Source organism: Cydia pomonella, chromosome 1 (assembly GCF_033807575.1).
Source record: "Cydia pomonella isolate Wapato2018A chromosome 1, ilCydPomo1, whole genome shotgun sequence".
Classification (NCBI taxonomy): Eukaryota; Metazoa; Arthropoda; class Insecta; order Lepidoptera; family Tortricidae; genus Cydia; species Cydia pomonella.
The window spans coordinates 4,810,025-4,825,738 of NC_084703.1; the positions used below are offsets into that span (position 1 = coordinate 4,810,025).

General features: G+C 44.9%; 3 protein-coding genes across 3 annotated transcripts in view; 2 read left to right on the forward strand and 1 right to left on the reverse strand.

The window, feature by feature from the left end:
* LOC133519064 (pyruvate dehydrogenase phosphatase regulatory subunit, mitochondrial) overlaps window positions 1–7,406 on the forward strand; it is a 36,830-nt gene extending 29,424 nt beyond the window's left edge. The window contains exons 16-17 of the mRNA XM_061852995.1: window positions 4,067–4,173; window positions 4,958–7,406. Of these exons, the coding sequence (XP_061708979.1) occupies window positions 4,067–4,173; window positions 4,958–5,081 (231 nt within the window). The 3' untranslated portion in view covers window positions 5,082–7,406. The remainder of the gene's footprint in view (window positions 1–4,066; window positions 4,174–4,957) is intronic.
* A 769-nt stretch (window positions 7,407–8,175) lies between these two features.
* On the reverse strand, window positions 8,176–9,957 carry LOC133529590 (cytochrome b-c1 complex subunit 1, mitochondrial-like). Its single transcript, XM_061867337.1, has one exon. It carries the CDS (start codon window positions 9,741–9,743, stop codon window positions 8,349–8,351), a length of 1,395 nt encoding a protein of 464 aa, XP_061723321.1. The 5' UTR covers window positions 9,744–9,957; the 3' UTR covers window positions 8,176–8,348.
* An 884-nt stretch (window positions 9,958–10,841) lies between these two features.
* LOC133529597 (cytochrome b-c1 complex subunit 1, mitochondrial-like) lies at window positions 10,842–14,631 on the forward strand. The gene is made up of 2 exons (XM_061867350.1): window positions 10,842–11,568; window positions 13,249–14,631. Exons 1-2 carry the CDS (start codon window positions 11,259–11,261, stop codon window positions 14,328–14,330), a joined length of 1,392 nt encoding a protein of 463 aa, XP_061723334.1. The 5' UTR covers window positions 10,842–11,258; the 3' UTR covers window positions 14,331–14,631.
* Window positions 14,632–15,714: the final 1,083 nt, after the last annotated feature.

Sequence of the window (15,714 nt, forward strand, 5' to 3'; positions counted from 1 at the left end):
AGCCCATCTACCGCGACGGCGTGCAGTGCGGCTCAACCACCACCACCAGCCACGGGTTCACCTTCAAGAAACAGGTACAACTGTCACTGACGGACCACGAGCACGAGCTGGACCCGTGGTGCTGGGGCGGCGAGCCCATCTACCGCGACGGCGTGCAGTGCGGCTCAACCACCACCACCAGCCACGGGTTCACCTTCAAGAAACAGGTACAACTGTCACTGACGGACCACGAGCACGAGCTGGACCCGTGGTGCTGGGGCGGCGAGCCCATCTACCGCGACGGCGTGCAGTGCGGCTCAACCACCACCACCAGCCACGGGTTCACCTTCAAGAAACAGGTACAACTGTCACTGACGGACCACGAGCACGAGCTGGACCCGTGGTGCTGGGGCGGCGAGCCCATCTACCGCGACGGCGTGCAGTGCGGCTCAACCACCACCACCAGCCACGGGTTCACCTTCAAGAAACAGGTACAACTGTCACTGACGGACCACGAGCACGAGCTGGACCCGTGGTGCTGGGGCGGCGAGCCCATCTACCGCGACGGCGTGCAGTGCGGCTCAACCACCACCACCAGCCACGGGTTCACCTTCAAGAAACAGGTGCAACTGTCACTGACGGACCACGAGCACGAGCTGGACCCGTGGTGCTGGGGCGGCGAGCCCATCTACCGCGACGGCGTGCAGTGCGGCTCAACCACCACCACCAGCCACGGGTTCACCTTCAAGAAACAGGTACAACTGTCACTGACGGACCACGAGCACGAGCTGGACCCGTGGTGCTGGGGCGGCGAGCCCATCTACCGCGACGGCGTGCAGTGCGGCTCAACCACCACCACCAGCCACGGGTTCACCTTCAAGAAACAGGTACAACTGTCACTGACGGACCACGAGCACGAGCTGGACCCGTGGTGCTGGGGCGGCGAGCCCATCTACCGCGACGGCGTGCAGTGCGGCTCAACCACCACCACCAGCCACGGGTTCACCTTCAAGAAACAGGTACAACTGTCACTGACGGACCACGAGCACGAGCTGGACCCGTGGTGCTGGGGCGGCGAGCCCATCTACCGCGACGGCGTGCAGTGCGGCTCAACCACCACCACCAGCCACGGGTTCACCTTCAAGAAACAGGTACAACTGTCACTGACGGACCACGAGCACGAGCTGGACCCGTGGTGCTGGGGCGGCGAGCCCATCTACCGCGACGGCGTGCAGTGCGGCTCAACCACCACCACCAGCCACGGGTTCACCTTCAAGAAACAGGTACAACTGTCACTGACGGACCACGAGCACGAGCTGGACCCGTGGTGCTGGGGCGGCGAGCCCATCTACCGCGACGGCGTGCAGTGCGGCTCAACCACCACCACCAGCCACGGGTTCACCTTCAAGAAACAGGTACAACTGTCACTGACGGACCACGAGCACGAGCTGGACCCGTGGTGCTGGGGCGGCGAGCCCATCTACCGCGACGGCGTGCAGTGCGGCTCAACCACCACCACCAGCCACGGGTTCACCTTCAAGAAACAGGTACAACTGTCACTGACGGACCACGAGCACGAGCTGGACCCGTGGTGCTGGGGCGGCGAGCCCATCTACCGCGACGGCGTGCAGTGCGGCTCAACCACCACCACCAGCCACGGGTTCACCTTCAAGAAACAGGTACAACTGTCACTGACGGACCACGAGCACGAGCTGGACCCGTGGTGCTGGGGCGGCGAGCCCATCTACCGCGACGGCGTGCAGTGCGGCTCAACCACCACCACCAGCCACGGGTTCACCTTCAAGAAACAGGTACAACTGTCACTGACGGACCACGAGCACGAGCTGGACCCGTGGTGCTGGGGCGGCGAGCCCATCTACCGCGACGGCGTGCAGTGCGGCTCAACCACCACCACCAGCCACGGGTTCACCTTCAAGAAACAGGTACAACTGTCACTGACGGACCACGAGCACGAGCTGGACCCGTGGTGCTGGGGCGGCGAGCCCATCTACCGCGACGGCGTGCAGTGCGGCTCAACCACCACCACCAGCCACGGGTTCACCTTCAAGAAACAGGTACAACTGTCACTGACGGACCACGAGCACGAGCTGGACCCGTGGTGCTGGGGCGGCGAGCCCATCTACCGCGACGGCGTGCAGTGCGGCTCAACCACCACCACCAGCCACGGGTTCACCTTCAAGAAACAGGTACAACTGTCACTGACGGACCACGAGCACGAGCTGGACCCGTGGTGCTGGGGCGGCGAGCCCATCTACCGCGACGGCGTGCAGTGCGGCTCAACCACCACCACCAGCCACGGGTTCACCTTCAAGAAACAGGTACAACTGTCACTGACGGACCACGAGCACGAGCTGGACCCGTGGTGCTGGGGCGGCGAGCCCATCTACCGCGACGGCGTGCAGTGCGGCTCAACCACCACCACCAGCCACGGGTTCACCTTCAAGAAACAGGTACAACTGTCACTGACGGACCACGAGCACGAGCTGGACCCGTGGTGCTGGGGCGGCGAGCCCATCTACCGCGACGGCGTGCAGTGCGGCTCAACCACCACCACCAGCCACGGGTTCACCTTCAAGAAACAGGTACAACTGTCACTGACGGACCACGAGCACGAGCTGGACCCGTGGTGCTGGGGCGGCGAGCCCATCTACCGCGACGGCGTGCAGTGCGGCTCAACCACCACCACCAGCCACGGGTTCACCTTCAAGAAACAGGTACAACTGTCACTGACGGACCACGAGCACGAGCTGGACCCGTGGTGCTGGGGCGGCGAGCCCATCTACCGCGACGGCGTGCAGTGCGGCTCAACCACCACCACCAGCCACGGGTTCACCTTCAAGAAACAGGTACAACTGTCACTGACGGACCACGAGCACGAGCTGGACCCGTGGTGCTGGGGCGGCGAGCCCATCTACCGCGACGGCGTGCAGTGCGGCTCAACCACCACCACCAGCCACGGGTTCACCTTCAAGAAACAGGTACAACTGTCACTGACGGACCACGAGCACGAGCTGGACCCGTGGTGCTGGGGCGGCGAGCCCATCTACCGCGACGGCGTGCAGTGCGGCTCAACCACCACCACCAGCCACGGGTTCACCTTCAAGAAACAGGTACAACTGTCACTGACGGACCACGAGCACGAGCTGGACCCGTGGTGCTGGGGCGGCGAGCCCATCTACCGCGACGGCGTGCAGTGCGGCTCAACCACCACCACCAGCCACGGGTTCACCTTCAAGAAACAGGTACAACTGTCACTGACGGACCACGAGCACGAGCTGGACCCGTGGTGCTGGGGCGGCGAGCCCATCTACCGCGACGGCGTGCAGTGCGGCTCAACCACCACCACCAGCCACGGGTTCACCTTCAAGAACCAGGTACAACTGTCACTGACGGACCACGAGCACGAGCTGGACCCGTGGTGCTGGGGCGGCGAGCCCATCTACCGCGACGGCGTGCAGTGCGGCTCAACCACCACCACCAGCCACGGGTTCACCTTCAAGAAACAGGTACAACTGTCACTGACGGACCACGAGCACGAGCTGGACCCGTGGTGCTGGGGCGGCGAGCCCATCTACCGCGACGGCGTGCAGTGCGGCTCAACCACCACCACCAGCCACGGGTTCACCTTCAAGAAACAGGTACAACTGTCACTGACGGACCACGAGCACGAGCTGGACCATATCCTCCCATATTTGTAACCTTTGTAGCATAAAATTGGTTTCGAATTTGAATTAGGTGGATAAATTTGAATAAGATTTTCTTATTTTATAAATACTCTTTAATTTACACGAGTACTAATACAAATAGTTTATTTCCAAAAAAAAATATTAGAGCAAGTTACATTTTATTCTGACCCCCGCACTAGGCAAAGCCTATCCCGTGAGGGAAATCGTACGATTTACTTAAATATATTACATAAGCGGCTACTGGTCCTGATGGTGTGTGCAATTAATAAGCGGTCGCGCTCGCATAGTAAATTTGTATGGAAGCGCTTATGTGTTGCGAACCGCGATTGGCTTATGTCCTGTGGTGTAAATAATTACGTAATAGAGTACTTTGCCCTTAGGTGTGTCTCGGCTTCGTCCAAAACCTGGACGAAAATGGCGTCGCGCAACGCGTCACCAACGACTATGTACTCGGCGGACATTACGAAGTGGACATCGCCGGGATCAGGTAATACGTCTTCGTATTTTTTTAATACTACGTCGGTGGCAAACAAGCAAACCGCCCGTCTGATGGCCGTTCACGTATTTTTAAGTCACTTGCGCTTTGCGCGTGTCTCCAGTCTCAAGTACTAGTAGGGCTTAAACCGTAAAATTAGTTTAATGTTAGTATTGTCCGTACAGTGGGAACTCTCTGCGCGACCTTGGATTTATACCTACCACTCGCCCACCGCGGAAGGTACAAAAAGTCAGTAGGCTGTCACACGCGTTCACTGACGGACGCCACCGCGTTCGCTTTAACTGTACGACATAAATGACTTGGCCTCGTAAAACCATCGAGTTATTTATTTCTAATTTATCTTTAAAATGTATCGTAATTCCCTATCTAGCTATTATCATAATAGTTTGCTAAAATTTACGACAAAGTTTTGCGAAGTGTATTTTTTATTTATTGAATAGGTGTAAAACCATGGCTGCCGCAAAGATATATGACCTTTTAGAATATGCTCTTTGCAACTTAAGTTTTAGTTATAGACGGATAGTTAGGTACTTTTTGAGTTGATTTTGAGGAATATAAGTCAATAAAACATTTCGGAAAGGGAGGAATTCGCCCGCGCGTTGAAGGTCGCTCCATTGTATTATTGCGTAGGTATTTAAACAGGCAGGGGTAATTCCACGAGACTGTACCGTAAGTTACCAATTATTTCGTGTAGGGCTACGCCAGACATACAGACACTTAAATAGTCCAGTCATAATTGAATCCTATTTTATTAACGAAACTGTTATTTGCGCAGATACGCAGCCAAAGTGAATCTGCACTCCCCCAACCTGCCCACCAAGTACCCTGACAAGGAGCGCGACGTGTACCAGGCGACCAGGAAACATGAGCAGCACCTGGGCAGGCACTACCAACCCTAGTTTTACAGTGTATGTTGGTGCAACTTACCGTAAACTTGTCGGAAACTTTTTCAAAAGTTTTTAGCAAAAAAATAATTTTTGGTATAAGCTTTAATCGCTGACTTTACTTTTATTTCCACAGGCAACTAATACTCATCGAGACATTTCTAAAAACTTGAAACAATTAGGTTGCGTTGTTTTATCTCGGATTACCTATGACCACCATCTGTCTCAATCATCAGATCAGCTCGATGGTAACATATAAGCTTGTTAACAGGAATTCCTAATTTGAATAGTTCCGCGTAGAACGTGAAATATTTCCGAAGTTTCCGTGTTAAGTTTGTTAAGCGATTTCAAAAACTTTCGGTGTATACAATCGGTATTTGTACATAATGTACATACATGGTTACTGTGTTTAGTAACATGATAACTAAAAACGGAGAAGGCTAGAGTCGGACCAGGATAACTCTGCATGACATTTGCAATTACAAAGTGTGACAATGTCAAATTTCTATGGAAAAACATCATTTATTATGACACTTTCGCACTTTGTTCTATTCAAATCGGTGCAATGTTATCTTAGCAGATTCACCGTTGAGCTACGGTCGTAGCCGATAACATGGCTTTCCCGGTATGTAGCGGAAATGCTTCAGTAAGGCAAAACGACAACGTGTCGTTTTTAGCGGGTTGGCAATTTATATTTTTGCAATCTCTGTTAGGATTAGAGTAAATATTTAAAATGTATATTATCAATTTATCATTGTTTGATATCTACGAGTATATTATCAATAGCAAATTTGAATTGTATATTTGTAAAATAAAAATCAGAACCTGAAATATCGAAAATGTTGTGTCCTTAAATATCAAATTGCGTTCTCTGTCTAATGGCTGCTTGCACCAGGCTAATGGATTATTCACCTTATTCATAAATACGGTACAAGCCGAGGGTTGCCATATATATCAAACCTAAAGTTACTTATATGACATTAGCAGTGATCGGAACTATGGGAGTAAAACTTTAACAAAACTTATCAAGCGGACGTAAAAAGAGTGCTTATAGCCTTAAAAATATTCGAATATCTATGAATGTAAATATTTTTATGGCTGTAAGTACTATACTATTCCTATCCCTATGGACATGAATATTTTTAGGGCTGTATGCACTATTTTATGTCCGCTTAACAAGTTTTGTTAAAGTTTTACTCCCATAGTTCCGATCACTGGACATTAGGTAAAGTAGCACAACACATCATTACCGAAATCGTTATTAATTAGGTTTTTAATGTTTCTTGCCCTTGCTTCTTGTTCTGTTTTGTGAGGCATAGAGATTGATAGAAAAAATGCTGTAACACATATTTATTCCATGATTAGTAGATAGCCTATAAAAATGGTGTTTAAATACCTGTTTTGGTCACACATCGGGGTTTTTGGCGCGGGAATTATTTCGTGTATTTACAAAGTTTATTGTAAAATAATTATCAAACTATGAATTTAACAGTAGGGAGTGAATTCCAAATGTGCTTAGAAATGTTAAAATAGAATTGGTTATTACCTATTTTTAGGCTGGTGTAAAACATTCCCGCACCAAAAACTCAGATGTATGATGATGCGATAAAATTCCATATGTGACGTTATCTATGAAAAGGGACCTTATTGTCGATGGCGCTTCCGCCGTCATACAAATATAACGATGCTTCGATACAAATATAACGCTGCGCGACGCAGTGCGGCGTAAGCGTCATCGACAATAAGGTACCTTTTCATAGATAATGTCACATATAATGATTATTTTATATTGTGACCCCGGGGACCTAACTATGTAAAACGTAATCGCGCTCTATGAACAGATGCACAGAAGTAGTTGATTTTTCCCAATTTCAGTTTGGTGCAACAGACCTTACTAAAACAATACTAAATGAAAATGCTTAAATTCAGTATTCAAGTCATTATAACTGTTTATTAAAAAAAAAAAAAAAATTTTTTTCTCTTTTTTTATATATACAGCAAACTTTTCACTATATCTAATTATACATTTTAATTGAAACCAGCGTTTAAAGACATAGTGTGCAGTAACAGCCCAAAAAGACCGGGGCCTGTGCTAGGGCTGGTTACAATATATTATGTGACCCAAGTTTAGAGAGCGATCGGATTTTGGATAAGTGATATTGATTTGTTGATTTATAATATAGGTATATATTATATATAAGAATATGACGCCGAGCGTCAATCTTGCCTTATTATGGATTAGCTCAAATTAAATTGTATTATTAGTTGAAATTTAGCAATAAAAAGCCAATTATGTGTAAGTGTCAATTTTAATAGGTGATTAATAAATTTTAGATACGATTTTGTTGTTTCATTTTTTATTAACCCTTTTTCAGGCCGCACTAATCTACAAGGTTTCACCAAAAAATTTAAATATATTCCAATTAATCCAGCTTTGATGATTAATTTGAAGACAAGTCACATTTCCTGAAAGTGTAATCTAATTTGAACCTTAAATCGGAATGCTAAAGTTGAAATTCTAATGGCGCGTATGTGGTCGATAAATCGTACTATGACTGGAAAAGCGTTAACCTTATGAACGCCAGACGGCCAATGCCGTGCCGCCAGGCAATCGCGATTATTTAAGCGAAATTGAACTTTAGGGAGTCCCGCGTAAGTCCCTATTGCATTGGCGAAGCCATTGCTGGCGGTCAAAAGGTGAACACTTTATCCGACGCAAAACATGGAATGTTCGTCAGATCGAACCTCCTCGCCGCTCAATTGTAGTAACCAATAAAAATTCGATAAGAAAAATAGGCAAAGTCGAAGCGACATTGAAGATTCTGATGACGTCACAACATTCTGTTAATTTAACATATTTGAAGCCGTTTTTAGGGTAAAAGTTGAATTTTAGGGCAACTTTGGGTTAATATAGAACGTATTATAAGCGTTTCAAATAATTGGAAACAAGCCACAGCCTCTGCTCGTTCTTTTAATGCGGCCTGCGGGTCGTAGTTTGGACTCCGCTGATTTAGAAGGTCGAATGTTATGTCCAGTATTATAGACGCTGACGAATTTAGGTTGAAGAAGGATAACTGCCAATGCGTGTCAGATAAGTGGACTGAAAAAGCGCTAAATATGACGAAATAAATCGGCCGAAGGTGCGCATAAATACACAAAATAACTTTCAGAGAGTACACAAGAGCTACCGGGAGACGTGTTGTTATGTGTATGCTCTGTACGGTGCCGTTCTCCTTTATGTCTACGGGACAACGTATAATTCATGTTTTATACTAATATTTTTTACCATCGTATCCAATACTGACTAGCAGCCAGCCTGTTATAGTCGGGAATACCTTCCGTCGGTCCAGCGGCCGATATCACCGGCTGCGCGTTGTAGATCATCTTGTATGCTAACTCCTGCAGCTCATGCGTCGCCAAGATGTCCACGGCACGTCCGTAATCCTTCAGCGACGGCCGCATGTCCCTATACAAGATCTCTTTACCCATAGTCACGCTCGAGTTGTAAGCGCCAGCTCGTTCCTTAAACAGTTCCAACTTCGTCGCCCGCTTCGCGCGCACAGCGTCGCTATGTCTCAATGAGCAACACATAGATTTCAAAACATTCTGCCAATTATGTAAGAAATCTTCCGAGTCCATCTTCCCGCACTCGAAGTATACCCCCCAAAGTCCGACGTCACCGAACGTTATGTAGAAGCTCTCGAAGCTATTACAGAGTTTCGTGTTAAGGCAACGCATGGCGAGCTCCGGCCACGGCCCGATTGCAGAGTTCGACATACTCCAAGATCCGATTACATTCTTTAGTACTCGCATAGACATGTAATCCTCGCTTAAAAAGCCAGGTGCTTCAAAAGCCACTGCCACATGCAGAAATTCTTTAGAATCGTCACGGTATATTACAGAAGAGGCTGTATATCTGCTGCCGCCACGGTCGGAGTCCTCACAGGTCGTGGGCATGCAATTAAGCATGTTACACACGTTGGCGAGTATGCACCCGTTGTCAACGGGAGCGGAGCTCGCGAACACCAATCTCCAAGGCTGGTAGTGTGAGCACATGTATGTTTGAGCCATGGAGCCATCAAATCGGGCTATATTCGTCGACGACCCGATCACCTTTAGACCTAGACTCGTACCTTGAAACGCTGACTGGATCAAGTTCTCGAAAACTATTGTTTTGTAGTTTCTATCTCCGTCTTGCAGTTCTAGGCACATATTATCTTTTTCGCGTTCGACATCGCACTCGTCCATTTCCAATTGGTTGACTATTCCGCAGAGAAGGACAGTAGCGGTCTGGACCCACTCAGGATTGCATGTAATGGTGAATCTTTGGAACTCTTGCGTAGTTCGAGCGTCGAGGCGCGAGCCGGAAGCGTAGGTGAAGTTTTCTATGGAGGATTTGGACATGCAAGTTGAGCCTTTGAATGCCATGTGTTCTATGAAGTGGTTTATTCCATTGTATGCAGGATTCTCGTATCGCGATCCTGTCTGGATGAAGAGGGAAATGCAGGCGAGAGGAAAACACGTCTGCTCAGTACATACTCTAATCCCATTGTCTGTTGTTGCCATTACAGTCTCAGGCTCGTAAAAATCTGCGGGATGTGGACATTCTGAATAACGTTTACTTGTGAATGTCAGCCGATGTAATACTTTTAAAAGGTTTCTAGAAATCCTGTTCATTGTTTCAAAGTAAAGATTATAAGTTTTTCTGATACTGACGACAAAATGTCAATGTTTAAATAGAGTCAAAAGTCATAGATAAAGAATAAAGCCATATTTATACATATATATACTATCGACCCGCCCCTGCTTCACCCGGGCAGTAAAGCGTGATTTTTTACGACATCATTAGCAAACAGCATATTTCAACCAAAATACACAAAACTTACACCTAACAAATTTTACACCTAAACCTTTCTCATGGATCTGTCTATGATAGATGAAACTCGCATGAAAATCCGTTCAGTACATACAGACGCTGCGGGTGACTGTTATATAAGGAGTTAGTGAGTATTTCAAATGTATAATGGCACTCCACACCTTGTCGCTTTGTCAAGTAGATACGGAATAATAAAATATAAAATAATAATTACTAGACTACTTATTATTACTATTAAAGTTGACTCGCCCAATTGTAATTTATGCGGAGCAATTGAAGACGTGTTTCATATAACAATGGAATGTCGCCGAGGTGTCGCACAGCGTCGCTTACTTAATGTCTGTTCCTATGACCTCGGCCGAGTCAATAGCATTCTAGCATCCCCAGCTTCGGAAGAGGCTGGGCTCCTTTTTTCTATGGTTATGGATATCATAACACGTAGAAATAGAGAAAGTTAGACTGGTGTAGTTTTGTTAGAGAGCCATGAGGGTGGTGAGGGGTAAATAAATAAAGATTTAAAAAAAATTACTAGACGTTTAAGTACTATGCTCGTACAATGATTCAAGTGTCAGATAGGTACAGATTTTTTTCTTTGTTTAAAAAGTTGATCTTTATCATCAGAATCGATGAGATGATGAGACTTACTGGAATTTAAATTCTGAATATGTTAGAATGGGCGGTTATGAGCGTCGTGATAGTGAGTAGGTGTAAAAGGTACTATTACACATGCTCTGCAATAGCATGCTTATTGAGCAAGCGTGTTTATTGAGCGTGCTTAATATGAGCATGCTAATACACTGTTTACATGTGCTATTTGCCGCTAAAAATTATTCTTAAAAGTCCTAAACACACATGCTAGTAGGTAGCATTTGCGCAATGGTAGCTTGCTTGTTGGACAACTGGAGACGCCTTGTCTGTAATTTTCTGTACAAAACAGTCTGCCAATTTTTGCGGAGGAGGGACATGTCAAACATAATATGGCTATTTGTACGTCTGTCAGATAAACGTCAGTCCTTACAACACATGACCATTGGCCGAGGTTTTAGACAGAGGGTAAGCTCGTAAAGGCGACTCCGTTTGCTAAATCCTCCGAGGGAGCATGTTTTCGTGCTAGTAACTAGCATGTGTAATGTAACAGAACCTTTATATTTTTTGGATATAATAAAAGTACCTGCCTTGATAAACCTTTTTGATAAAAGAAAAGATTCATTAAATTACAAGAACTAGAAGAAACAATACATTTAATCTATGTAACTGTGACATTACCTGACAGAAAACATTGTCAAAAGCTCACTATTCTTCAATACAACACCAAAATGCAAAGATTACTTCGCCGCCATTTCATACCCACGCTTTCTTTTACTCGCAAATACCGATATCCAACTACCTTCCTTCAATTCCTACGGAACGAACCTCAGCCCGAACATACGCAACTTCTTAATGGTGTCAATGTTGTGACATTGCAGAAAGAGGGATGCAAGGCCTGTGTAGGTATATTTGCGGACATTGGATCGCGGTACGAGTTGGAATTCGAAAATGGCATCGCACACCTGTTCGAGCATATCGTTTTTAAGACTACTAAGTGTACGTCGAAGACGGATATGAGGAAGAAGATTAATGCTTTAGGTTTGATATTTATTATCATTTATTTATAAGGTAGACGAAGCTAGGTCACTTCGGGACGCTTCGGGGCGAGATTCTAGGAGTACCCTGTGCTTTTGGACTGTGCAGGATGGCGAGACAGACTCCTAGCTGGCTTTCAATAGAGGAATTAATAGTTTCTCATTAAATATATTCTCGGTCTTAATTTAGGTAGGTTTTATACACGGTGTAACATGAGGGAACCGAAAGATTTTTTACCACGCATTTCTGAGGCCAAAAGAAAGAAAAATTGTTATGGCTTTTTGTAAATTTCGCCAAAAATATTTGTATTTGTACATAAACAGTTAATGCAATGGTAAAAATGGCACTGAAAATTAATTTTTACGTTTGATTTTTGTAAAATCTAGTTTTTGTAAAAGTTACTTGTCACATCTGTTAATAAGGATATTTAAACTACGCCCCATTAAGGGCATCATCGCCATCAAAAAGGCGTTTGCGCTAAGTTACAAAAAGAAGATGTTTTGTTTTTTAAATTATTGGTAATAACTCTGAAACTAGGCGAAATACAGAAAAGTTTATATGACATTTTAGTCTCTAAATGTGATCAGGAATACACTATTAAAATCTGTCGGTTTCCTCGTGTTACACCGTGTATATAACGTATTTATTCCTATGTACCTATACTAAACTCATACTCATATATTTATTCATAGTAATTCATATTATGTCACAATATTATTAAAAAAAAATATTTTTAAAACATGATTTGTAACAATTTACATAATAATATTAATTCGAAATTTGGGTACTTATTTTGTACTCCATAAACTCATTAGATAGATAGAATACTCTTTATTGGCACACCTCGGTAAAAGATACAGCTTAAAGAAAAACAATTGATTAGTGATAGAGGCAGACAACAGGCGGTGTTAACGCTAAAGAGCGATCTCTTCCAGACAACCTTTTGGGTAGTGGAAACTAAAACAATTAATCAAAAAGAGTAGGTGTTGCAATAAAAACGTTATGAAGCCTACTTTCATACACACATAGGTCAATATATATAATATGTGAATGCTTTTTTCAGTAAAGTAGTTGTACAGTTAAATATATCCACATCTGTGAGTTTTTCATTATTATTAAACAGTTTACAACACGCTTAATAAATGCATTACTAGCTTAACGAGTCCGACTGCGAGGAATAGAGAAAAGGTATTTTTTGCGACACTGGCGAACTCCTCTACGCGGAACTCTGAAACCTATTTTTATGAAGCAATGTACCCCTACATAGCTGCGTCTAGCACTGAGTGAATAATTTTGAAAAGCAAGTCAGAGTCTACTGCATCACGGCGTTCACTTATTTTTTGCATCTTAAAACGTGTACATGTATCCGTGTAGTTAGTGTAAATTTGCCCAGTCCTAAACGCGAGTGATATGATAAATTTCTTTTGTAACCGTTCAATTCTATTAATATGAATAGCGTGAGATGGTTTTCAGACAGAACATGCAAACTCTAGGTGATATTTATCATAATTTGTCAAAGTAAATGATTACCACCGTAGACTTTTTTAACTAAAAACTATTAACCACCTACCTTTCAGTATGTGTTAAAGTAGATTTATTACTTTAAAGTATTGAGAACGTGAAAATGTCTATATTTTCATGTTAAAGGCAAACTTGCTTACATTAAATACCCTTATTTTCCAGGTATCAAATTACACGCGTTCACCACTAGAGAGCTGGTGGGCTACTACGCCTACTGCCTGCCCGAGAACGTAAATGACGCCATCACCATTTTGTCCGAGTGCGTCATGAACAACGCCCTCGCCTGCGACGACATCTGCAGCGAGAAACTCATCATCTACGAGGAAATCATCCAGCAAGACACAGACCCTAAACATTTAGTCTTCGACTATCTACATTCCAGCGCTTTCCAAGGCACCAGTCTAGCAAACACTGTGCTAGGCACAACAAGCAATCTTTACAAAATAGATCAGGCCCTAACACACCAGTATTTGCAGAGAATAATGCATCCGTGTAGATTCTGCTTATGTGCTGTAGGCGCTGTGTGTCATGAGCCGATAGTCGAGCTGGCGAGCAAGGTTTTATGTTGGACCGTACCAAGTCCATGTAAGGAAACACTGTACAGATATACCGGGTCGGATGTACGCTACAGAAACGACGCATTAGCAAGAGCGTACGTAGCTTACGCCTTAGAAGGTCCAGCGTTTAGTAACATAGATATGGTGTTCATGGACTTGGCTGCGGCTTTGATAGGTGGCTGGGATAGAACGCAAATCGGAGATAGAAATCATGGGGTGGCAGTCGCTAGAAGAGCTTCGCTCGGTGATTTCTGCGATTCTTATAAATCGTTCAACATAAAGTATAAGGACACTTCGCTTTGGGGCGTTCAGTTTATATCCCCCTCGTTGCAACTGGAAGACATGCTTTACACCCTTCAGGACTCCTTGCTTGGTATGTGCACGATAGTTACTGAAGGCGAAGTAGAGAGAGCTAAAGAGCAATTGAAGAGCAAGTTACTTTACGAGACGGCCACTTGTTATGGCGCAGCGAAAGACTTAGCGACTCATATGTTGTACAACTGTTGTCACTGGCCATCGATACCAGACAGGTTGGAATTTATAGATAAGATATCATTGGAGGACTTTAAGAGTACGCTGTATGACTACATTTACAATAAATGTCCGGTCATCTCGGCAGTGGGTGCCACAGAGGGTTTGCCAGATTATACCAGGATTAGGGGTAGCCAATATTGGCTTAGACTTTAACATTAACTATCATTCTGCCTTTTACTCTTTAACGAATCATCTTGGTACGCTTATCAATTGTTTTGGTGAGTGACCATAGAGAAGAATATGCGGAACGAAATTATTCTATGACATCGGCATTTGAACCATGTAAAGTCACTTGTTGGCTAAAATGTTTAATAACGCGTATTGGTTTGGTAATGTTCCAAACGTGTTAAAGATTACGAATGTGCCCAGCAGGTAAATACGTTGCCTATCTTTATTGTTATATGATTTTTAACAATTCTTAAATAATAATTAAAATTACTAAAATATTCAATAGCTTTTTTTGTTCTATCTTCTGTGCTATTAAGTACAATGTAAAGTACGAATGATAATCACTAAGAACTTCGTACATTATGTATGAGATGCAACGAACAGTGGCTTGGCCGAATACCGAATATTCGACGGAACCATCGGCCGAATAGCCGAATAGTCAGCTAGAAGTTTTACCTACAATGAAGTAATTAGAACGCGAGCGTGCGTGCACTGTGCAAGTTGCAACTTATTTCTCGCTGTAGGCAGTCTTTGATAGAAATTAAAGCCCGACCAGAAATATATGATCATAGTCAAGAGGGCGCTGTTATTCTCATGTATGAGGTGACAGTTTAATTTAGTATGAAAAATTTATTTCCAATGAAATTCCACAATATGGTGCGTGATCATTACTGGTCAGGCTTTATGCTTATTCTGCACGCAGTGCGTATTGAATTGCGGACATTGCGGTGCGTTATTTAGTTTTTTTTTTGTTCATGTTTTTGTACTATCTATGAATATAAAGGTAGTCTGAAAGATTTACCTATTGTATACTTGTGGTTTGTTACTTTTTTTACCCATCGTTTGCAGTTATCTACGTGTTAACGTACTATTCTCGGTATTCGGCCGAATATAGAATATTCGTTGCATCTCTAGTAATTTCCTATCTCTGTCGCACACGTATTAATCAAAACAACGCCAAACACCTTGTGGCGAGCTGTTGGGGAGTAGCGACCCCACGTACCCGAGTGCTCCTGCGGAGTTCTGCTACGCGCAAGGAGGGTGGGTGGGACAGGATTCTCTGCCTCTGGCTTGCCCTAGTCGGCCGGCCAAAGTGGAATCGCTAGAGCTGTAAGCTCCAGTGGTGGAAGTAGACGTCGGCGCCGCGCCGCCGCCGCCGACGATTTTTCCACGCCGCCGCCGCCGATAAATTTGACCGGCGTACAATTGGCGTGGAAATTATTGATACTCATTGTGACTTATTGCATGTTACGTAGTGAGTATATAGTGTTTAAAAGGTGCTTATGCTTTTTCACTTATTATTTGCCAATGAGATAAATTTGCATAATTTTTGTCGTTGCGATGGGAGCTGCGATAACGATTAACCGTT